The sequence below is a fragment of the Opisthocomus hoazin genome, chromosome 12 (genome assembly GCF_030867145.1).
Source record: "Opisthocomus hoazin isolate bOpiHoa1 chromosome 12, bOpiHoa1.hap1, whole genome shotgun sequence".
Classification (NCBI taxonomy): Eukaryota; Metazoa; Chordata; class Aves; order Opisthocomiformes; family Opisthocomidae; genus Opisthocomus; species Opisthocomus hoazin.
Genome location: NC_134425.1, coordinates 6,737,588 through 6,760,365, shown reverse-complemented (window position 1 = coordinate 6,760,365; position 22,778 = coordinate 6,737,588). Strand labels below are relative to the sequence as shown.

General features: G+C 38.1%; 1 protein-coding gene across 2 annotated transcripts in view; it reads left to right on the top strand.

The window, feature by feature from the left end:
* The window catches only part of CDH13 (cadherin 13), a 518,767-nt gene that overhangs the window by 471,741 nt on the left and 24,248 nt on the right, over window positions 1-22,778 (top strand). For both annotated transcript variants that reach the window (XM_009945345.2, XM_075433867.1), the window contains exon 11: window positions 9,837-9,979. In XM_009945345.2, the coding sequence (XP_009943647.1) occupies window positions 9,837-9,979 (143 nt within the window). The remainder of the gene's footprint in view (window positions 1-9,836; window positions 9,980-22,778) is intronic.

The window sequence follows — 22,778 nt, the reverse complement described above, 5'->3', positions numbered from 1 at the left end:
GACAGGTACTAGCCAGGGAAGGCTGTAGCAGAGATACAAGCTGTCCTCCAAAGCATTGAGCAGACTCCTTTTCTTGCCGTATATATCTATATATTACCAATAAACTGAAAGAAGAAGGCTCATATGGAGGCTTGTGCTAGGGAATATTCTGTGTTTATACAGCACAGAGGAGTTTTAGTAAAAATTGCTGAGCTTCTGCAGTGGTATGTTCAGCCCTGCTGTACAGCAGCATTCCTGCTCTAGTTCTTTGTAAAATACACATTTCTTTAGAACAAGCCAAAATGAGTGTTTCTTGAGACTGAATCAATGGAAAACTGATATTAATAAAAAATGTCTGACCAAAATATGAATTTGTATAAACCTTAAGCCTTAAAAAGCAACGTATATCAGTCTTGTGCAGCACCGCTCAATTTAGTAGTGTGTATATCCTGTCCACCATGCAACCTAACAGATTTGTGTGCACTTGGCAGGGGATTATTACGTTATGTCATGTGCCAGGTTGGCACTGAAGCCAGAGTAGTATGGTGCCTATTCAGATAAGGTTAGAGTAAAGTATGTGCGTGCTTATGTTTATATGTAAACCCCTAGAAACTTGAGAGACGCTTCAGGATCACCCAGGAAAAACAACTGCTGCAGTGAGTTGCTACCGAGGTTGTCAGGCCCGACCCGCAGAGCTAAGCTATGCATGAATGCGCAGCTGATGAATTCGCTCCAGAGTCTGTCCAGTTTATCAAAGAGAAACATGAATTTTCAGTGACGAAAAATGCACAGAGTGACTTGTGGCACTGCTTTGCTGGGGATTTTAATTTATTTTTTTAAATTGTACTGTAAGTTGACATTTGCAGCCTGTGAAAGTACGGACAGTCTGCAAGCCCATAAACCTGTTCCATGAAGCTGAAAAATGGCTATTGCATAAATCCTCTATCTTAATTTTAAAAATGCATCTGACTTGATACCTTTCTATACAATGTTGCCATAAAATGTGACTTATTTCAGGTTTTAGATTTTGTTGATGATATGCTTATTGTGATTAAGAATAGTGTATTTCAGTTAAATTTGCCTTGTATATTTTAAATTTTTTTATTTTAAAGAATCTAGCCAAAGTAATTTGGGCATGTCCAAATCTCTGCAGGAGAGCACTGCAGAGATATTTTACAGCTTACTGCACATTTAATGAATAGCCACAGCTTTAGTAACAGCTATTCCACCCAAATTCAAAACCATGCATTTTTTATGGTTATAAATTTAGTGGGAAAAGACAGCTAACTATGCTTAGTTTGCCATATGTAGTGTGTAAGTCAAATATGGGTAATGGAAAGTACAAATGGATGACAGTTTGGATTTCCTTTCTGACTTTTTACAGCATCTTTTGAAGATTGTTGGGGCTTCTTAACTCAGTGTTAATAGAGCCTCTTTACAAAGGATATGTGTACATCAAGGTTTTGGCCGGATGCAGTTAGGTTTAAGATTCAAAACAGGCCTTAAAAACTGTCAGTGATCATTTTGTGGAATCACAACATTAGACATGTAGAAGACCATTTCTGAAAGCCTCAAGGGTCGGTGATCACCTTGTACATTTATACAATTGACCAGAAAAGATCTGATAAAGCCCTTTAATGGGCTATCAGTACCGTTGCCTTTATAAGTTCGCTTATAACCTATATAACCTGGCTTGTAGCTTTTGAAATGAATAAATGCTTATATTTTGTCTAAGTAACATTCTGTGATGAAGCACTTAGGCTTCTGGTTTTCCTGTGATATGAAATCCTCTGGTTGCTTTTTAGTCTTTACCTGCAATGGAAATGCTTTTTTAGGTTGTGTTCGCAGCACGGTGGATAGATACCTGGGCTGGCTTTTAATTAGCTAGCACTAGTAACAGGTTGTTATTGATGGCACTGAGCTTAATGCAGGATTTTTTTCAGTTGATTCATGTTACAGGAGTGAAAAGAAAAATGCTACAGCTGAGGAACCAATTCAGCTGGCTGGCTTGGTAGGGCTTATATCATCTTATGGGTGTCCTATATATTGGATGACAAACTTACTGCCATTGTTCAACAGGGATCTTCTTCATCTCCATTATGATTACGTCTGTTTGCCAAAGCTGCCAAACTGTGATTCTGGACCCTCAAATGCTGAATGTATACCTGAACTGCCTGGTAGCCAAGCCTCCTGTCTGCCAACCACAGACCTATTGCAGACAGCACCCTGAGCAGTCAGTATGCCTATAAATAGAGTGGCGTGGCCCAATGCATTCCTGCAGGAAGCCCAATGCCCACATGGTGCAGAGCAGCATGGTGAACACCATGTGGAATAGGGGATTTAACACGTGTCAGGGCAGCATTGCATATCCGCTTGCCAACAGCAGCATGGATTGTGTATGTATGAAAACCAGTATCGATTTTGCCCCTCTCTGCTAACACGCAGCCATTTACCTGTTGACGTGCTTTTGTTACTTCAGGCAGTGTTATTTGAATTGCAGATGATTTATGGAAAAAAGGCTTATCTTGGAATCATTACTCAGTTATGCCTGCATAACAGAACACCCTAAGTAACAGCAGAATTATGCAGAAATTGTTATGACCTTGTGCCTGTAATAGTAATTCTATAGTTCTGGCAATGCTGCCACGCTGACTGCATGCATTCATTTAAAAGGAGTTGCAAAAGAAGGCACAAAACGGTTAGTGGAGACCAATGCCAACAGCACCAGAAATAAGTGGTTGGCATTGGCTTTTTGTTGGACTACAGACCATCCCTGAGTGTTGAAAAAGATATGAAACAGCGTAATGCTCACGCACAGGCTCGGATCCAAGCATTTCCAAATTGAACCACAAACTACCAGCCTCTGAGTCTACCTCGTACAGAAGGATGTGAAGACATCCTGTCATACGGATCAGTAGAAATTGTGGAGCTCTTCAAAGGTCATAAAGAAAGAAAAATGTATTTGGGTATCCGAATGGGAAAGCACATGAGGAAGTAGTACTGAAAAGAAATATGAAATACCTTCTGAATAACAAATTTTCCACAGAACTGCTAGCTGGTAGTATGCTTTAAGCTAATGTGGTAAGGTAAATACGAGTCTTACTGGCAATCTCTCTATTTCATTGCCAGAATTTGTTCTCAATGTGGGGAATACAGTTATCCCTAATAATGTCTCCTTTCTATTGTTAGGATGTGCTTTATCATGCTAAACACAAGGGCCGTGGATCATGTGTTCCTAACCTGTACAAGATAGTGTTCAGGGGCTGCAGCAGCAGATTTTAGGCAGTAGCTTTATATCTGGATATAAAACGGAAAGAAAAACTGTATATTGACTTGCACCTTGATTAATACATTTAATTCGTTGACACTGTTTTTCAGTATCTGAAAAAAGTGAAAACCCACAACTGCTCCAAAGACATTCTTCTGATAGCTTTACTAACACAAACATTTTAAAATAAGAAAACAAGTCTGGAAGTTGCATACAAAATATCTTTACAAAATCAAATGTTGATATAGTTAGAGAATATAAGATGTTATAATATGTTAGAGAATTGCTATTACTGTTTTAATTCTGCGTGGGTTAGTAATTAGAGATCCTGCTGTGCAAGACTGTGAATATACACACATGAAATGTAAGCTGCTCTCCCAAAGCTTATAACCTGAAACAATGTGGGAGCTGAAATATCTTTGTTATCAAATAGTCAAATAGCAGAAAAATTGCAGTGTGTCATCGTTAACGAATCTGCAGTATCTTTCAGCTGGAGAATTGCTGTGTTGCAATAAGTTTTCCTCTCTGCTCTGTCTGGTGCCATATGCTGCCATAATTAGTGCAGGCAAAAGGTAGTGATAGCACCATGGAAAAGATGGCGCATGATGGGAAGCAGGTTGGTCTCTAAAGCTCTCCATTAAGTCATCTGTACACAAAGCGTGTGAAGCACAATGCAGTTTTAATCCAGATTTCTAATGTTACACTTACATTTTGGGAAAAACTTCTGTCTCTCTCTTAGAACTACCACTGTGTACATAAATGTGTATATTTATGCTGTGATTACTACACTGATCTCTCCCAGTCGCTCTTGATTTTTGAGATGGATTTGATATAATGAGATGAAATTCATATTGGCTGGATTTAAAGATTACACAATGCCTGTATTTAGAGATTTTTTTCATTCAGAGGCAAAAGGGTGTTCTCATGCTGAGTTCTTAGGCACAGACAATACAAAGTTACCTTCCCCACTGATCGTTTTACTTGAAGTTCATGAAGAGCTCATAGAAAAATTTCAGAGACTGCCATTGTATGGCGGTAAGTCGCAGCAGGTGCGAGACAGATATGGTAACTTCAATATGTTACCTAATTGTAGGTGAACTGCGATGGATTCAGAAATTTGGATAATGTGGATTCTTTTCATTCAAAATACAAATGTGTGTCTATACTTCTTAGGAGAAATACTGGGTCTATTAAACTGATACTTTTTCCCTTATGTCAGTGGGACCAGGATCCATAAAAACAGCAAATATAATTTGGAAATCTGATGTATGAATAAGCTGTGTTATATTTCTGATACTGACTCCTGCCAGTCAGATTGAAACACTATGAAAATGGTTACTATCAATATTTTCACACTTTCAATTTCACCCAAGACCAGTAAGTATACACACACACATATATATATATGTATCACAGAGAATATGAATACTCACTCGTCTGGGTTTAACCCTATTTTAAATGTAGTTTAAAAAAATAAAGGAGATGAGCAATTATACAATATGAAAATGCCAGTAAATATCTTTCTGCATCTATAGAAACCTATTCAAATTATTATTATGTTCTATCTGTCATGGTACTTTCAATGTCTCTTGTTGCTGTATGTTAGCAGTGATTTACAGATGTTATCCTTTTAACAGCTTTTTAAGGCAGAAATACATCCTCACCATTTTAAAGCTGAGGAGCTGGGGGCATGGCATGAACTAAAAGGCTTCCCGAATCCCATTGTGTCAGAGCTGGGAATCAAAGTCCAGTTCACCAAGTCCTGATTCAGCCAGACCAGCCTTGCTCACTAGTCCGCCAGTATCAACTAGCTCCCTGCAGCCTCTCGCCCTTTTACACAGCACCGTGGCAAGGTGTAACTACAGAATCAGACAGATATTTCACGGGGCAAATGCCCCTGTACCACTTCTTTTCTGTTGCATCTTTCTGGTCATGCAGTCTATGTGCAACGTGACTTGAGCAGTCTCCAGATGTGCACGGCTGAAAACCACCACCCTGACAAGCCTATCTAAATTGCTCACCTTAACTCCTGTCAATGCCATGCTTCAAACTGGCACAGATGTGTCATTCAGCACAGATTTGGCATGGCTTCATTTCGTCTTCCTTCTCTTTCTGTTAAAGCATCAAAGCCAAGACCGCTTGACTCCACATGGGAAAAGTCTGGCAGCTACCAAGCTCTGGAAGCCCTTGCCAAGAGCAGCGTCGGACTCTGTGCCTAGAGGCCTGGGCAGCTCTCCTATGACACCCGAGGCTATTGTGCTGGCAGCTGTGAAATTCTTTTTGTGGTTAGTGCAAGGCTGTGGCTCTGATTAGATTTCTGGGTCCATGTTATCACCACTGTTCTGTGTAGCGACCCTCTGTGCTAATCAAGCTGACAGCCACTGGCACCATGCACGTCTGCTACCAACCCCAGGAGGTGTTCTCTCAATTATTTTACTGAGTTACAAGAAGGGGAAGATGCTATTTATAAATTTTAAATTATTTCCATGTATTTACTACTTCATTTTAGGTCTGCACCAAGTAGGCCAAGTGCATGCTTTGATTTGTGCTCTCTTGTTCTGCATCTATAGCCTCTCTGCGTCTGTAGGTCTGTATTTAAGGTGTACACTTAAATTTTGCAGCAGATTTCCAGTCTGAGAGAATTGGTTTTTTCTAATTCCTTTGCAATACCTGGCTTATAGATAGTGCAAGGACATGACCCTAGTGCAAGGAGGTCACAATCAAAATAGGTTACACCCACTTGTCCGTGCCTTGTTGTCAGATAAGCCCTTGGGAAATGTAAGAGGTTGACATGGTTTAAAATTTAAAAAACCCAACGAAATAAATGAACTCCACAAAGCAGCACTAACTTTCACTACTGCAATGTAGAATAAATCCAAAATAAACAGTAATTGGCACACCAGAGAACATAGATCTGTATACATCCATACAGAGGTATCAATGTGCTTATGATTTTCAAAACTGTGTAGATAAATGCAGACACATCAGTTCATGTTTAACCACCTAAAAAATGGTCTGGTTTTCAAAATTGCTGTGCATTCAGCAGGTCCGACTATAGTCAAAAGTAGGAAGTGAAGCTTTCCATTCTGTACTTCTATTTTTTTATAGTGCTTTTCTTAATGACTCTATTCTAAACTTTGCTAGCAGAGCCCTCAAAAAAATGAAAAAAGAACAATCATCTTAACCGTACTGCAAGAAGTAAAAAATACGGTGGGAAAGACAAAGTACTGCTTTTACAATATCCTGTGCCAAATCACAGGTTATACAATCCAGATTTTTATTTGCACAGCCAACAGTGCTTTGTAGAGCAATCAGGGAAGATAATACAATCCATTTTAAATTCTCATTATGTTAGAAGTGTTGAATCTTCTTAAATTGTTTCAGGGTTAATTGAGAATTTGCAGTTTTACAATAGACTAGGAATTGTTTAGGCTGCCCTTGTTTCATATTTTTGTGCATACCTTTGTTGAAAAGTTATAAAAACAACAATAAAAAAAAATCAAAGTAGTAAAATGAAATAATGATCTGCATTGTTACTATTCTAGTAACTCATTTTTATAGGAGATAAAGCTCGGGTATTGATTAATGTTTAAATGGTTATTAAGTGGACGAACAGTGTTGATTGATGGAATGTCTCACTGTGCACTAGGGTTTGCCTTTGATTCTTTTCCACTTATTTCCTAAGGATAATTTCTGCTCCTGGGGAAGCCAGTGGTGAAACTCTGAGTGACTTTCGTGAGAGCATGAATAAGCCAAGTGTTTTCAATATTTGTCTCTTTTTCTCATAAATTCCAGAAGATTCTGGTTTCCAAATTTGTCCTTTGATTTATTTTAACATAGTAATAGTGAAAATAATAATAGCTCATAAAAATGTGGATATTTTCACATATTGAACTTTTGATGCTGAAACTGGCTGCCGGAACACCTGTGTGTTCCTGTGTGCCATGGAAAAGTCCATCAGGTTCAGCAGCCCTCAGGAGGTTGAGTTTTTCAAGCCTGAAGCAGAGTCCTGGCAAAGGACAGCAGTCGTGCGGACGGCGTTGTCAGTTCACACCTCTGAAATTAGCTATGTTCATCTTCTGCAGGATAATATCAATTCCTCTGGAGGTACACCAAGGAAATTTTGAGGCAACTGATGAATTTTTTGGTGAGAGGTATTTCTCTGATGAATTAAGAGAAGGCTTTCTGCTAAAAGTGATTTTGTTTTTCAAAGACAAAACTCAGTATTTTTCCTTTGGACTCTCATTCTTTTGAAATGAGAGTACTTTATCGATCTGTGAAATATAATGTCAATCTCTACAATAGTTTGTTTAAATGGACCTGCAGGTCACATGGGAAATTCATAGGGATTCTGAAGCCCTGTGCTTTCTAAGGCATAAATTCAAGTCTTGCTCTGCCTCCAGCTAATCCAGTTATAATGGTGCCTGTTCTGTGGGCTGCAAAAATATGTCTATCCTCTATTTCTCAGTACCTGTATGTGCACTGCCTCATTTATGCGTGAGGAAACCAATTTGCCCACAACTTTTCCCTTTTTAACAATTACGTTTTCTTCCTGCTGAGTAATATGATGTCCATGCCCAAAATTTATTATTCAAAGGCTATTATAAATTGAATCTGTCCCAATCCTGACTTATATGGGAGGAAAAAAACCATCTTTGTTTAATGACACCTTCCCATGGCATTACTTCAAATGTTGGAGAGGAAGTTCCCGCGATGAGGGTTGGGAGAGATCCATCCTTCAGTTCATTCAATAGTCTTTTACAGTGCTGTCTTAATGACGGAATTTAAGCTTGAGCCATGCACTGAGTCATTTGCTTTTGTTTTTCTTTCACTTTTGGGCAGTGATCAGACCTCCTGCTCAAACACAGTAAATTCTGCTGCACGAATAAAGAATGATGCTAACGGCCATCTCAGATATCTGACAGCTCAGAGCTGTGGCTCTGCCTAGCTTTTCTGAGATCCCAGCAAAAATCAGAAGTTCTCAAACTCTGCCTGATCAAAATAACTGGACAGTGAGAAAGCACAAGTTGTATGGGACTGAGAGGTCTGAAACAAGGACTTGGGGGGTCGGAGGCAGCTGGATAGCACAGCCGCACCTCGCCCCCTCGTTGTTAGCTATGATAGTGGACATGCCTTAACAGTCTGCTAGAGGGATCTAGCAACTAATCACAACTTATTTTTCTGCTTTCCAGAGGGCACAAGAGATCAAAGTGAACCTCTGAAATAAGCATTCAATAAAACCATGTCTGTCTTTGTTGTTCTGCAATTTATTCTTTCCTTTTCTAGCAACAGCCCTATTATTTCATTTTACTTACTTTTTTTTTACCCCTCTAACAATCTGTTATTTTTTGATTATTCCCTCAGGAAATAGTTGCAATGATAAATTATTTTTGGCAGCATTACCACATAGGACACCTTTCAGATGAATGCCACTATGAGGCACTGGCTAGGCACATACTCATTAAACAATAACAGGTTTCTTGTCAATTACTTATTTAAACTGTCTATAGAATATTGTATGGCTGTTTATGACCTATAACAATTCCCTACGAAAAAGATTAACACATTATTATACTAAGTATTGATTATATGATTGGAGTTTTGGTTTAAAATATTAACACATTTCATTGGAGAGGGAAATGGTACCAGTTAATTCAGCTGTGAGTTATTACATTACTTAATATATTTAAATGAGTATAGAATTAGGCCCTAACATGAACATTCCTATGTTTATTACTTCAGTCAAGTAGGGCCGTTCTTAATGCATAAACTCCACAATCTCCTTAAATATTTCCTAAATAGGTCTAAATATTCGTGCCATTTTATGCCAAGAAAGCACAATAGTGAATTTTGCATTGAGGGATCTTGACAGACAGTATTTTTGAATCCTTAGTTAGATCACATGTGTGTGGTTGAACTGTTCCAAGATTCTGAGCCTCTATTTGAAATTATTAGAAGCAGGAAACTATGGATCACAGACTGTAGAACAAATGTATGCAAACTAGGTGTGCATATAACCAGCTCCTGTTAGACCTAATGAATCCATAGTCTAACTCTCTTTTTTGCTACCGTATCGCACAATTTATTACATTTCCAGCTCCACGCAAAATAACTAATGGTAAGAAAAAAAAAGAAAAACAGCCAGAAAATAAATAAAAAGTAGAACTCCTAATCCAACCAGGATTTTGATGCTGGAAAAAGGACGACTGTGAGAGGATTCATGAAGTCTGCAAATAGCAGTGTTGTTGCAGGGGTCCACGGAAAATGTTCAGGTACTCCGGCTGTGTAACACAGCAGCAGGAAACAGGTCCTACAGAATGTTTTAAATACTGATTTCTGTACTAAGCTTTGGGATGTACATATCCAAAGACATTTCCTCAAACCTCTCTCTATATCTCGATCTGACAGGTGAGCTTAACAATAATGAACTATGTCACACAGAAGGCACAAAGTTTAAATTGTATTTTTTAAGTAAGAAGAGATACACCCTATGAAAGCCCATGAGTGCAGAGGCATATTCTTTTGTAATAATGTCAATTGTTTTATGTCTAGATATATAATTTGTTACAACTGTTATATTTTTATTTAGGTATTCGGTTTACAAGGACCCAGCAGGCTGGCTAGAAATTAACCCTACCAATGGTACCATTGGCACCATGGCTGTCCTGGACCGGGAATCTCCTTATGTCCAGAATAACATATACACAGCTCTCTTTCTGGCAATAGACAGTGGTGAGTAAATATTATGGATCATATTCATTAAAGTATATGACATTTTTCCTGCTTGAAATTTTCTGTTCAGAAAGGTGCATGTGTAAAATGAAGGATGTGCTTCAGCACTTTGCTAGGTGGGCACCTAAGGGTGTTAGAGATCATTGTGACAAACACAAAATAGAGGAATTAACTTAGAACTCCCATCTTAGAACAGCTTTGATATAAAGTTATGTCTCACACATTTATTCCTACACTGTAATCTTAATGCTAGATGCAAATAGTCTATGAACATTCTTGGAAAGTTATAAATCATCTTTATCAGAGTTAATTTCTTCATAATATTTGAGCAGTTAGTAAGCCTAAGGCAGCTAAATACCAATAACAACTCATCCCTGATATGCTGAATTGTATTCTATTCGATAAAATGACAATAAAAAGATAAGTAAAAACCCTTGTTAAAATGCAATATTTTTTACATATTGTGTGGATTAAAGTTCCGTCTGTCAAATATAATCAAAATTAAACTGTCTAGTGAAAATTCAGTGAGTGACTTCGGAGCAGAGAAAGAGAAAATCCTGAATGTTCCAAATCTCCAGAGCTAAAGGCACAAAATAAATAAAAGATTTGTCTGTAATATAACAGCTAATATGCTAATGCTTTTGCACAGCTGCAGCTGGTTTAGTCCTGGTGATGAATTGTAAAATGTTCTTTTTAGGAGGGTAATTCTACATTTTTGTAACCACATGACTCAGGGAACATTTTCAAGGCCTGACAGGAAAAAGAAAATATCGCCTTAACTATAAACCAAAAAAAATTCTGCTGAGATGATGATTTAGTTATATATTCACATACATGTTTTTCTTAGGAAATTTCCATGGAAAAATGTAGTGCTAAACTTATTTCCATCTTTTACTTGTTATTCGATAAAGATTTTTTTAAATTAATCTTAAAATCTGGTACGCTGGGAAATGTCATCATACAATGAAAGTAAAAAAGTCAGGATACTATTATTGAGGGTTTATCAAGAGCACAAAGTTGCATGTGTTTTAAAGGTGGAGTCAAATATCCTCAGAGAGAATAGATGGAACAAGAAGCTGAATATTTCCACCTGTGGAAACCAGTCTGAATGAAAGCGGATTTGAGAGTACACCTTTATGTTGCGCTTAGGGCAGTACACGCATTGCTCAACTATTCTAAGCCAAAAACCTCACTGGTAGGTGACCCCTCTTAATTTTTTTCCATTCTGGAAAAACAAGAGAAGGGAAAGGTGTCCATGCACTGAACAGCAGAGCAAGAGAAGATATTTAACATGGGTTAGAGCAAAGGAATCCTGTTCAGATGGGGTACTGAGTCAGCATCGAATTCAAGAGGCTGTTATTGTGTTTATTTGTAATTCTGCAGTACTGTTAGCACGGGACCTAATCTACTCCAACATTATTGACTTCTTTAAATGAAGTAATTAGAAAACACATGTGTGCATTTAGTACTGTCATGCTAAGGTGTTAATAATGATCATTCAGGACTATGGTACTACTTCACTGTATGTAGCTCAGCCTCATGTGGAAGTGGCAATAAATAGCAAAACTTAAATAGCTGATATTCACCTTTTGGTCTGTAGCACCCCTGGATTAATTACCAAACAGCTTGTGAACCACATTAAGCTTAGAGGCAGGTTGGTGACTGGAAGAATTATCTGCTGGTCTGTATAAACATGTAAGAGTGGAATTTGTAGGTGCTGAGAGGAGCAGGAGCTCCTCTGGAGCCCCACCTCAACCTCAGCCACAAACAGGTACCTGCCCTGGTCACAGCTGGCCAGGCGAGCAGTGCCGGGGCCGGCTGGGGAGCACAGCTGTGCCTCGGGCAGCAGGCGACAGGACAGAGCAGCGTCGGTCCACACAAGTCCACCCGCGGCTGGAGTGCTCCCATACGGGGAGGGAGCAGCGCTGGCTGTGGCAGAGGTGCTGCCAGGCTGAAGGCTCAGTCTGGACCCCATGGCTAAAGCTGTACAATCAATTTCAGCAGGTAGGTCTGGAGGTCTGCCTCGTCCCCTGCAGTTATGACTGGGACTGACAATATCCCTAGAGGGTGTTCCCCACCTTTTTTCCAGGCCACTGATAACGCTAGGTAGCAAAGCCATGAAACCCACTTCATTTTTCTAGCCATCACAGCTAATGTCCTTCTTGAAAAAGGGTATTACCTCAGATGACAAGCCAAATTGTGCTAGAATAATATGAAATGAATACAGAATTCTGTCAGGACTTTAAAAGAAGCTGATGTTAACTTAAAAATAATAAAAAAAACCCCAGATTGAACATAACTGTATGCATTCCCATAAGAACAGCATTGTCCATGAACTGCAAATCTCTTTCTTCAGGTTAGTAAGTAATAATCTAATACCAGTGAATATGGTTAGGACTTCTATGTGAGAGGGCAGCCAAAGGCAGGGTTAAGGATTGCCAAATGAGATAGGGCGTTAAATTGAAAATTCAGAGGCATTTGCAGTAGAGCAAATCATTTTCTTGGGCTAACAGACTTGGGGCAAAAAGGGAGGAGAGAGAAAAATAAAAAAATGCCACACTTAATCAGAGATACTTTTTTCAAAAGCATGCAATGTAGGTTATTATTTGCCTTGGCCTATACTGTCTCTAAGTCAAATCTGAGGTGTGTTGGCTCATGCACGGAGGAAGTCTGAGCTGCCACAGAATTTCCTTTTCTTAACTGGGGAATACGAAAGATCTCAGGTAATGTCCACTGCACGGTACAGTGGTGTGAACTGGTACCCAGCACAACTCCAAGCCTAAGGCAGAGCACCTCAGTCGAGGCACTGGCAAGGCTTCCTAGACAAACCAGCTCCGTGAGAGGCCTGCCCGTCCGTGTGGCCACGTCAGCAGCACCTAGTCCATCTCCCCGCACGCTCAGCCTCTGACCGCACTAGCAGGAGTTTCAGCAGGGTTAACATTGTTGATTGTCAGTACAAAGGATTGCAAACATGACACTTACTGTGCAAGGGTGTCTGTGAGAGGTTCTGAAATCAAACAAAACCTTGGACCTTAGACTTTGCTCAAGGACCTTAGTCATACACTAAAACAGTAAATAAACATATTATTTTCTATTAGTATTCATAGCATATAGAGTTTATATAATTACAGAAAAAAATGCTGTTGTCCCATCGTATTGCATGGTGATGTCTTTTTAAAATGACCATATGTGCGTGTGCTGTCTTGGGTGAAGAGTGGAGACAGTTGAAAACAAAACTCACTTTCATAGCCTTTCGCTGATGCTAGTACAGAATCTGTCACTGGATTCAGCAGGCACTGACTTCTTGTTATTACGCTTCAGTGCAAAGGGACAAGTGCCAGGGCATTTTTCTTATTTGTAAAATGTTGAAGATTTCTGTCAGAAGTAAAACCAGAAGCTTCATGCTTCGTAGTTCTTAATATAAATCCATCACGTCTTTATCTTTTTTCAGTAAATCACAAAACTGTTCTTTACCGGTAAGACAGTAACCATGAATGGACCATAGAAAATGGAGTCATTCCACTGCAAGAAATAATTTAGCTGCTTATGATATTCTTTTTTAACTTTATTATATTATTTTTCAGCATTACCAAATTAACTGCAGAGAAAGGTAGATAAGTATGAATTTTGTTGTTTCTGATCACAGTTCCTGTACCTTCCCAAACACAACTGAAACAGTGTGTAAGAGCAAATTTCATGGACACAGTGTTAATTCTGTAGGTAATAATGTTTGACATTTTATTGGGGGAAATTTCACTTTAAAAAGGACTTTTTGGAATGAATATCCTAATTTTCTCTGTACTTTTGATTTCAGTAAAGGTCAAGGTGGTGTCTTTAGAATTTGAAAACTCTTTTTATTAAAGACTTGTGTGGACACAGAGTCTCTGGTCTATTAGAGAAGAAATTAAATACTGGTAGGAAATATCATGCAGCAGAGTTAACACATTAAAGTGTCATGAACTGTGTTTAATCTGAGAATGCACTCGTAATGGGGCAGTCAGGTTTATGCAAACTTGGAAAACATCAGAGGTTTCGTTCAATTAACCAAAGTGCCATTAACGGTGATTTGCCTGAATTTAGCATTCTAATCACTAAAACCAATGCAGTATCATAAGCATGTAGTGCAATTATTTGGAACATATCTGTAAAACACACATATGTTAAATGCAGACAAGATATCATTTGAGTTTGAGAAATCTGCCTGGAACAGACCTCCAGAACAGGAGATTGGCTGTGTGACCATGTTGTAGTGTCATCCTACAGATTCCGTCATACACTGGAGTATTTGGGATGACTGTTGTAAAGCAGATTACCTGTATGTTTTTCTAGAATGTTAGTCATGCTAAAAACTCTCCAGGAATGGTCTTTTTTTCCCCTGCATTCTGAGAGTTTGAGTCACAATTTAGAAAAAGTAAAAGTGGATAAAAACATAAAAATATCTGGAAAATGTGTGAAATCTAAAAAAAACTGAAATTGGTTTCTCCCTTCCCTTTAAGAAGGAGGGATAATAAAATATATCCAGATTTACCTTAACTATGCGATAACCACTGATGTTATCATGGAGGGACATGATACCCTAGATAATGTCCCCATGGTGTAACTTTTTCTGTCTCTTCAGAAGAAAAACTTTGGTTACTTTTGTTTGCTTGATACATGGAAAAACCCACCTATGCTGTTGAAGTATGTTAGCTGCTGGTGACAAGTGATGAAACACTAATACCCAGTCTTGCTGAGCTGGTTAAATGCAGTTATCAGCTTCACTTTTCTCCTGCCTCCCCAGAGGAGAACCACCCACACGAAGGCAGGGAGCAATGTTCTCCCACCCAGCCGGATACTCTCACCTGGTGCAAGTGTGCCACCTTCCTCCTCTGCTGTGTTCGTCACCAGGGATCTGCTGCAACAAAAATTGGGAACATAGGGACCTCTGCTGCATTAAGGATGGAGAAGGAGAAGTGTCATTAAAAATGTGGCATCTCTTCCAGGTTTTAAAGATGCTCAGAGAAGGAGTTAAGGGTTCAAATTTTTAACTGATGGGGCTTTAAATGCACTAAATTGCAGTAAACTCTGGTAATACAGCAATGCTTCATGTTTTTTCTTTTCTGAAAGTGGTTTGCTCCCTACTTGACATCACCATCCACAGTGTTTGGTGTTAATAAGCATTTGCACGGTAGCCACCCACGATCGCAGGCAGGAAATCCAACGGGAGGGCTGAGCTGCGGGAGAGCAGCTTCGGGAGCAGTGACCTCTACTTAATGGAGAATACCTATTCGTGCAAAGCTAAGGTTAAGAGATATGGAGGAATGTAAAAAGGTCTCTCTATGTTGGTGTGATTTCAGAGTTTTCCTTGAGCCATGCTGGCCAGTTTAAAAAAAAACAAAACAACTTCTATGCCTGTTGCTGGTTGTGTATGTATAAATTAGCTAGCTGAGTGGCACTATTTCGATTTCCCTGCTGCATATGTGAAGCAAAATGAGGAAGAAGTGAGTCAGGGTCTAGTTTTCACTTTTTTCTCTGTTTCCAAGGACCAGCTGAACTACACCCAAGCAATTCTGAATCTCATTTATTGTGCAAGTCTCGATACTCCTAGTCATTAAAAAGAAAAATATCAGTCTGTGCTATGTGTAATGAACAGTAACCGACAACATCTAGAAAAAACTGGAGTAACAGAGATGTGTAACAATTTGCAATTAGAACTTTTCCTTACATGTATCCAACCTGTCTTCTTGCTTCATGATGTACATAATTAAATTACTACAGATTGATTCCACCTAAAACATGCTATTTTTGAAGAAATCAGGCAATTAGTTGCCATGGCAACTCAATTAAGCCAGTTTTATACCCCTTATCTTAATTGCTGTATTAATTGAGAAGAGAAAATAAATTGAATACTCATCCTTTTCTTGCCATTTTAAATTTCAGTAAAATATGAAATGCACACAAAATATTGTTTTAATTTGTCATCACAGACTCACGAGTAGAAAAAGAAATTAGAATGCTGAAAACAGTATTTAAGATGGATGGCGTATGTCAGTAGCAATTTGATGTGCTGAAAGAGCTGTGCTCTTTTGAAATGTAATTACTCAAAAATAGGATCTGCATATATTATTTGAGTGAATGAATGAAAGATTGTAACTTTTAAAGACTATTTATTCTATAAATTTTGAAAAGTATCTGTATGCCAATGCATGTAGAAAGTGTGTAGGAAATTTCAACTCGTGGGAAATTTGGGAGCTCTGTTATACAAAGTGTCAGCATGTGGCATTTACGAGACCAGTTTTCAAGTATGGCAGATTCTGAGCAGCACACCCAAATTTTGACATCTTCCCACACTACTGGTTCCATTTACTTTGGGTGAACCATTAACAGACTTCAGCTTGAACAGAAAATGTAATGGAATATGCCTGTCCGAATGGGGTTTATGCCTGCAGTGAGGGTACCTGCTGCCAAATCCCCACGTATGCACACATTTTCTGATTAGAAACACAGCATATGGAGGGGAAAAAAAGAACCATGAGGGAGGAGACAGAAATTTGTGGTTAGGTTTTCGTAGCAGTATCATTAGAAAGCATGAAGCTTTATTTCTTACAGCCCATATTTGAAGTATAGTAATTTAAAGAGAGAACATGTTACTTGGCCTAACGGTGTACTGCAGAGTCTGGCTACAGAGCTTCCTCCAAACAGCTCGGGAACTTCTACAAAGGTCTTTTCATTTTTTACTCTCGTCCTTTCTCAATGTATTTTCTTTTAGGCAAATATGAAGCTGAAAATAGAGAAATAGGTGAAAAATCCATATCCAAGGAGAGATCCTAGGCAGTCCTACATTTTACAGTTAGTTAGGTGGGAGTAAAATGAAGGAAATTCTGTAGGCATCATGGCAGTTCCAAATTGACCTCAATATGAATGCGATTCAAATACAGTTTACAGAAGTTTTTAGAGATATGGCTTTATTCATGGTGGTTCAGAGGAAAGGTAATAGTGCCACAAACTAGAAAAGGTACATTCTCAAAGGCCTTTTTTCCTGCTCAAATATGAAGAAAAATTGTTCTTACTGTAATTGCTCACGCATGTGTAACTTTGTTAGCCAGCAAAACAGTAGAAGCAGGAAAAAAAGTTAGAATTGAGCTTTCTGGGTTACATAAGTGATAATGCAAGTGGAATAAAAACTGCTGCTAAATGGTAAATAATAAATATTCTTGTAAAATTTAGAATAAATGAATTTTCACTCTGTCGGCTTGAGAGGGAATCTGTATGGCAATGGATACCCTATTGCATGCTCTAGGAATTAAATGGCCTTGTAATTTCTGCATCATGGCATAGAAGGGCATAGATAATATGTACTAATTTGATGATGCTGGAAGCTTAATTTAAGAAGAAATTAGTACGGAAGGCTTTTTACCGTTCATAATGAGCATGTGAAAAGGGGCAGCTCATGCTCCATTCTTCCTAAAAACTGTTCTGCCTTCCAGCAATACTGGGGCTGCGATCTGTGCGACAGCTGGATTCTCTAGAATGGTTGATTTTTCTTCTTTGGAAATTTGATAAATATTGCCAGAATCCAAGGTCTCTGATGTTCTTAAAAAAAAAAAAAAGTACAAATTACATTCCTTTTTTTCATATTTGTTTCTTATTAGATTTTGTTATGTAAAGGTATTTACATAAATACTCCTTCACTGTAAGATACAAACCATAAGAGTTCTAAAAAGAGAAAGTTCCCTATGTTTAGCTCTTTATACCATTAAGTGAACTTTTTCAATTGAAGTGAAAACATGCAGTCTCATTGTCTCCCAATCTTGACACTTTTGATTTGTGCATCTGGCATTTTTCTTGTTATCAATGGCTTGATTATCAATGCTTTATATTCCTTAGACATACCACTAAGCAAATTATATTATTTACAAGTAAACTGAATTTTTTCTGATTTATTGAAAGCCCATTTTCACACAGCATGTACTTTTTTGTGTCTGATAATCTGTTCTCCGTTGTGCAACTTGTTCTGTTTTAGATCAAGTCAAGTTTGGTGTCAAACTGAAAAAAAAAGGATCATACTAGAAGGGAAAATATTTCTTGAGAATTTCCCTGTTGGTTTTCATGAATTAAATGAAATTTTATTTACCTGAACAAATATTATATGCAATTTGTTTAGTTTGTAATATCCTTTGAATCTTAAAATCAAAATCTTTTTAATGCCCAATTCTAAAAAAAACAAAATACAAAAAATACAACTCAGTTATTCCAAAAAGGGATTTAAAAATTTCAGAACTTGGAAAGCTCAAGGTAGGAAAGACATCAGTTTAATTCTTTGATTTTGGGTGGTCTGTTTACCACATAATATGATTTTATGTTTCAAGGAGCAATGTTCAAGCAATTGTTTTACTTGGATATGTTCTTAAGAACCTTTTCATTGCTTTAAGAGTATGCAGCTTTATTTTCTAGGATAATCTAAACTCACTGTAATCTCAAATGTCCAAACCTGTTCATTTTCTAAGTTCTTAATATGTTTTTGAATGCCTGGAAAAAGGAATCAGGGTCGTTTAAGCTAATCTTGAGATTTGCTGCAAGTTAGAAAGAGATAGCTGGAGGAGAAGGATTAAATCTTCAAGACTTTTTTTCTCTTTGAGACGCATTTACACAACTCTTCCATCTTGAAAATGTTCTACCAGTTCAGAACAATGTTTCTGACCAGCTTCTGTAAGTACACACTGGCAATTTAGTGTAGATGGATGGCTATCTGTAAGTACCCCTATGCTCAGCTCTAGTCCTAGAAGAGAATATATTGTCTAAACAGGATATCTGTTATGATTCCAAAAAAAAAGTGCCTAATGTGTTTCTCCCACTGTTGCTGTTGTTGATAGAGCCCATTTTGTGGAAAAAAACATTTTGTGAGTGTGAAAATGGCAGGCTGATATTGCCCAGATACCAGTGCAGCGAGTGTTATGTTCCCCAAGGCTTCCTTAGCATTCAGTGAAAAAAATGTATGAACTCAAAATGCTCCTTGAAATTCACACTTCGAGTTGAAAGATATAAGAACAACTTTTATATTAATAATTTGAGGCTATATGGTTATTAACATCTGTATTGACTATTTTAAAGCTTTTGTAGATATGCCTGTATAAGATGTGGTGAGATATTGAGATGTGACTCTGGACTTGCTCATGCAGTGTGGATCCTTCTATCATTCTTTCATGATGTTAACAGCAGGATAACAAGATAGAAGTGCAGATGTGTTTACATCATGCAAAAAAATAGGATGCTTTGTAGGCAACTCTGAGTCACATTATGAGTTTTCCTTTGGATAATCCCAAAAATTAAGTCCTCAGCTTTCACTGACTTTTTGAGGGTGTTTGACTTCTTATTGTGTGAGACATATCAGAAAATCTTACCTGCTGTGTGGCAATTCCTAACTCTGTATTTTTGCTGTCTTTTCAAATAAATGAATGCTGTTGGTATTTGAATCTACACTGACTAGGAATATCTTAATTCAGTTTTAAAGCAGTCCAGATACTGTCTTTCATTTCATGGCGCACAACTCAGCCGTATTAAAAATCTGTACACAACAGGGTCACATTTCTGTAGAAAAACTGGAAAATGGAACATGAAATGGCTTTTCATGTCCCTAAAAATGTTATGCTCAGATTAAATGCATCATCAGCCATTCAGCCATACAATTGCTTGTTAGACGTGACATTTTATGCAAGTCTTGATACTTAAGAGAAATGTCATTTTAGTCTGTGGCCATCATTGTGCATAATTGGTATCTTTGAAGAAGCTAACCTGATTGGCAATCTCATTTGAGCAGTTAGATGTGTAAATGATATGATTGTTCCTAAGGGATTTTTTTTGGACCAAAACTGAACGCCAGTTTTCAAATGTCTTGTCCATGTGTTTCTACAGAGGGCTTATAATTTAAGACTTTACAGTAATAATTCTAATATGATTTTGCATGGCTTTTCATTAAAATTCAATCATATAGACGTATATGAAGTATCTTTTGAAACGATTTTTTTCAGCTAAAGTTAGCAATATGGTTGTTTATGCTGGTAGCACTAAAATCCAATTTAACATCTACATCTTCTGGTAACAGTCCTTGCATTACAGATTCTGGTTCCCAGACAATAGACTTCATCATACTCTATGGCACTCTGACTCATGAGATACAACCACTTTTGTTAGCCTAATTTGCACTTGTTGCACCTTACAACAGCAGTCGCTATTGCCTGACTGAAGGCTGCTATTAGAAGCTTTGTATGCAGTCTAATGCCAGGATAGGAAGACATTACCAGTCCTGGTCCAGTTCAGGGAAGTGTATCGTACATTTCCAACTGCAGCATGTTTGAAGATGAATCTGTTCTTTTTAAGTGTTGCTGATCGAAGTTCCAGTCCCACAGACCCTAACTCACTTGAAAGATCTTACGTGCAGTTCAGTCTCGTTGGAGATTATTCGTTAAGGTTCTCAGTCTTGCCCTAAGTTATTAAAATGAGAATTCAATACCAAGCTTTCACTTTCTTCCAGTATGAAATTAGCCATCCTTCAGTCTCTGTTTTAGTAGCTTTTACGCATGAGTAATGCTGTTTCATTCGTATGTTTGTCATAGAATATTCGCAGCTATGCCACCTGTGGGAGCCTTAGCAGGAATTTGAAATTATCTCTATCCCAAATGGCTCTAAAGGCACCTAAAAGTAAAAGCTGCTCCCAAGGGTTGTTGGACAGAGCCCTTTTTGTCTTGGTTTACGCATTAATTCTGCTTTCAGATGCAAGCTTTTACAATACAGATTAAAAGAAGTTTTATTTCAGAATTAAAATATGCTACAGAAACATTTCCTTTCAAAACCAAAGCTGTCTGGAGATCATGGAATTTTTGAATTATTTCAAAGGCATAATACCGTCAGATTTATGAAAGTCCCAATGGATATGGTGTGACCATTTTTTCTTCATTCATTTTCTGTTGTATTTTTTATGACATGCGTGTTAACAAGCTTCAGTTTATGACCTTGACATTTGCGTATTTCTCTTTTGGAGGTCTTCATAAATCACCAAAAGATTTTGTTTAAATCATTATAAATAAACCAACCAGAGAATAAGTCATTGAAAAGGACAGAAGCAATTTCCTTTCTCTCTATTTGTGCATAATAGTTGACTGGCCTGTAAGCCGTAGAAAGACAGTGAAACATTAGCATGGCAGAGAAAATGCAGCCATATCTACGTATGACAAAATAACAGTACATTCATAATGCTGTTGGCTTCTTAATTTCAAAAGGCAGATTTTAATATTACTGACTTCAGAGAAAGATAAGAAGGGCAGTGCATAAGACATTATCAGTCCAGTCTGGAAATAATGCATTCAAAATTAAAGACAGCAGTTTAATTAAGTGCATGAAAGGCTGGCTTTTATGATCGTATTTCAAATACTCAAATGTCTTTTCATCCATTCTGCTGTATGACTTTACTTAATAATATATCAAGAACAAAAAATGTATTGGAGTCTTTCTGCAAATTCAATTAGTCCAATAAAAAGTGAAAAATAATTTCTTTTTCATTAAAAAGAACTCAACCCTAACCCTTCTGATGACAAAGTGCAAGGGGTGGGGGGGGGGAGTTAAAGAACGATGAAAATTCTGCCTTTATAATGCATTTATGTGTGTGTGAAGCAGATGAAGTGTCACCATTAGTAACATTTGTTATTGAAAGGACTAATTACATTCTGCTACGGTTAGTAGTTTATCAGATCCAGACCACAGCGTATTTACTTCTCCCTTAGGATGCACTCACAGTGCAGCAATAATTCCATAGTTTGTTGGGCTGCTATAGGCAGGGTAATTATGCTAAAGTGCACCTCTTTCAGTGCTAAACTTATAACTACCCTGACACATTGCACTAGTGCTTTACAGGTTAAGTGCAACCGACTAAGGGTTTATAGCTAAGAGAAGTGCAGAGATCATAGCACTTCTGTGCTAAACCAGAAAAACGAGTAACACAAACCACCCAGAAGTGCAACATTTCAAAAGAGAAATTATTAAGTACGGTACACAATGAAGGAAGCAATGTGCATTTAGAAAACTTTGAGATGGGTTAAAATGGGATGGCAAAGGGATCTGGAATAAGATACTGAGCTTCAGACTGAAAGCAGTAGTTACTGGCTCAACCACGGCACACATCTGTAGTGACTGAAAGTTATTACCACTCGTCAGATCCTCTGTGACCTCTGTCAAATGAGGTGCTGGTCTCCGTCCGGCTCCCAGTGGGCAGACATCCCCGCTGCAAACACTTCCAGCACCACGGCCGCTCTGTCACTCACAGCCTCGGCACGAAGCCGTGCGGCGGTACCACGGTGAATAAACAACATCCTCACCTCTGCAGCTGGTTCTTTCAGGTCAGGGCTGAGGCAGGCTGACAAATAATCTGAGAAAGCTTGAAACTCCACTGCTAACACAGGGTGGCTCTGGGTAAATAAAAGATTTCATTTTCCAGAGTTGCATGTTGACAGGTTTCACTTCTGCTGACATAACTAAATGTGGCCCCAAGGGGTGCTGGGGAATGATCTGGTCCTGTTCTGTTTGTGGCACCCACCATACAAATGATTCTGCTCTGCTGTCATTTTTCCTCCTACCTGTCTTGTTATTGATTCTTTTAATACCATGCTGTCTATCTAGGGGATGTTTCCTGCTATGTTTCTCTCAGTATGTATTTATGAACAGATTCTTTTCCAGATATCTGTTCATGTCCTAATCTCATTTTAGCTTCAAAATATTCCTCTCCCAGAGGTTTCCTTAGAATAATTACCCATGCTGTATAGACAGGCTG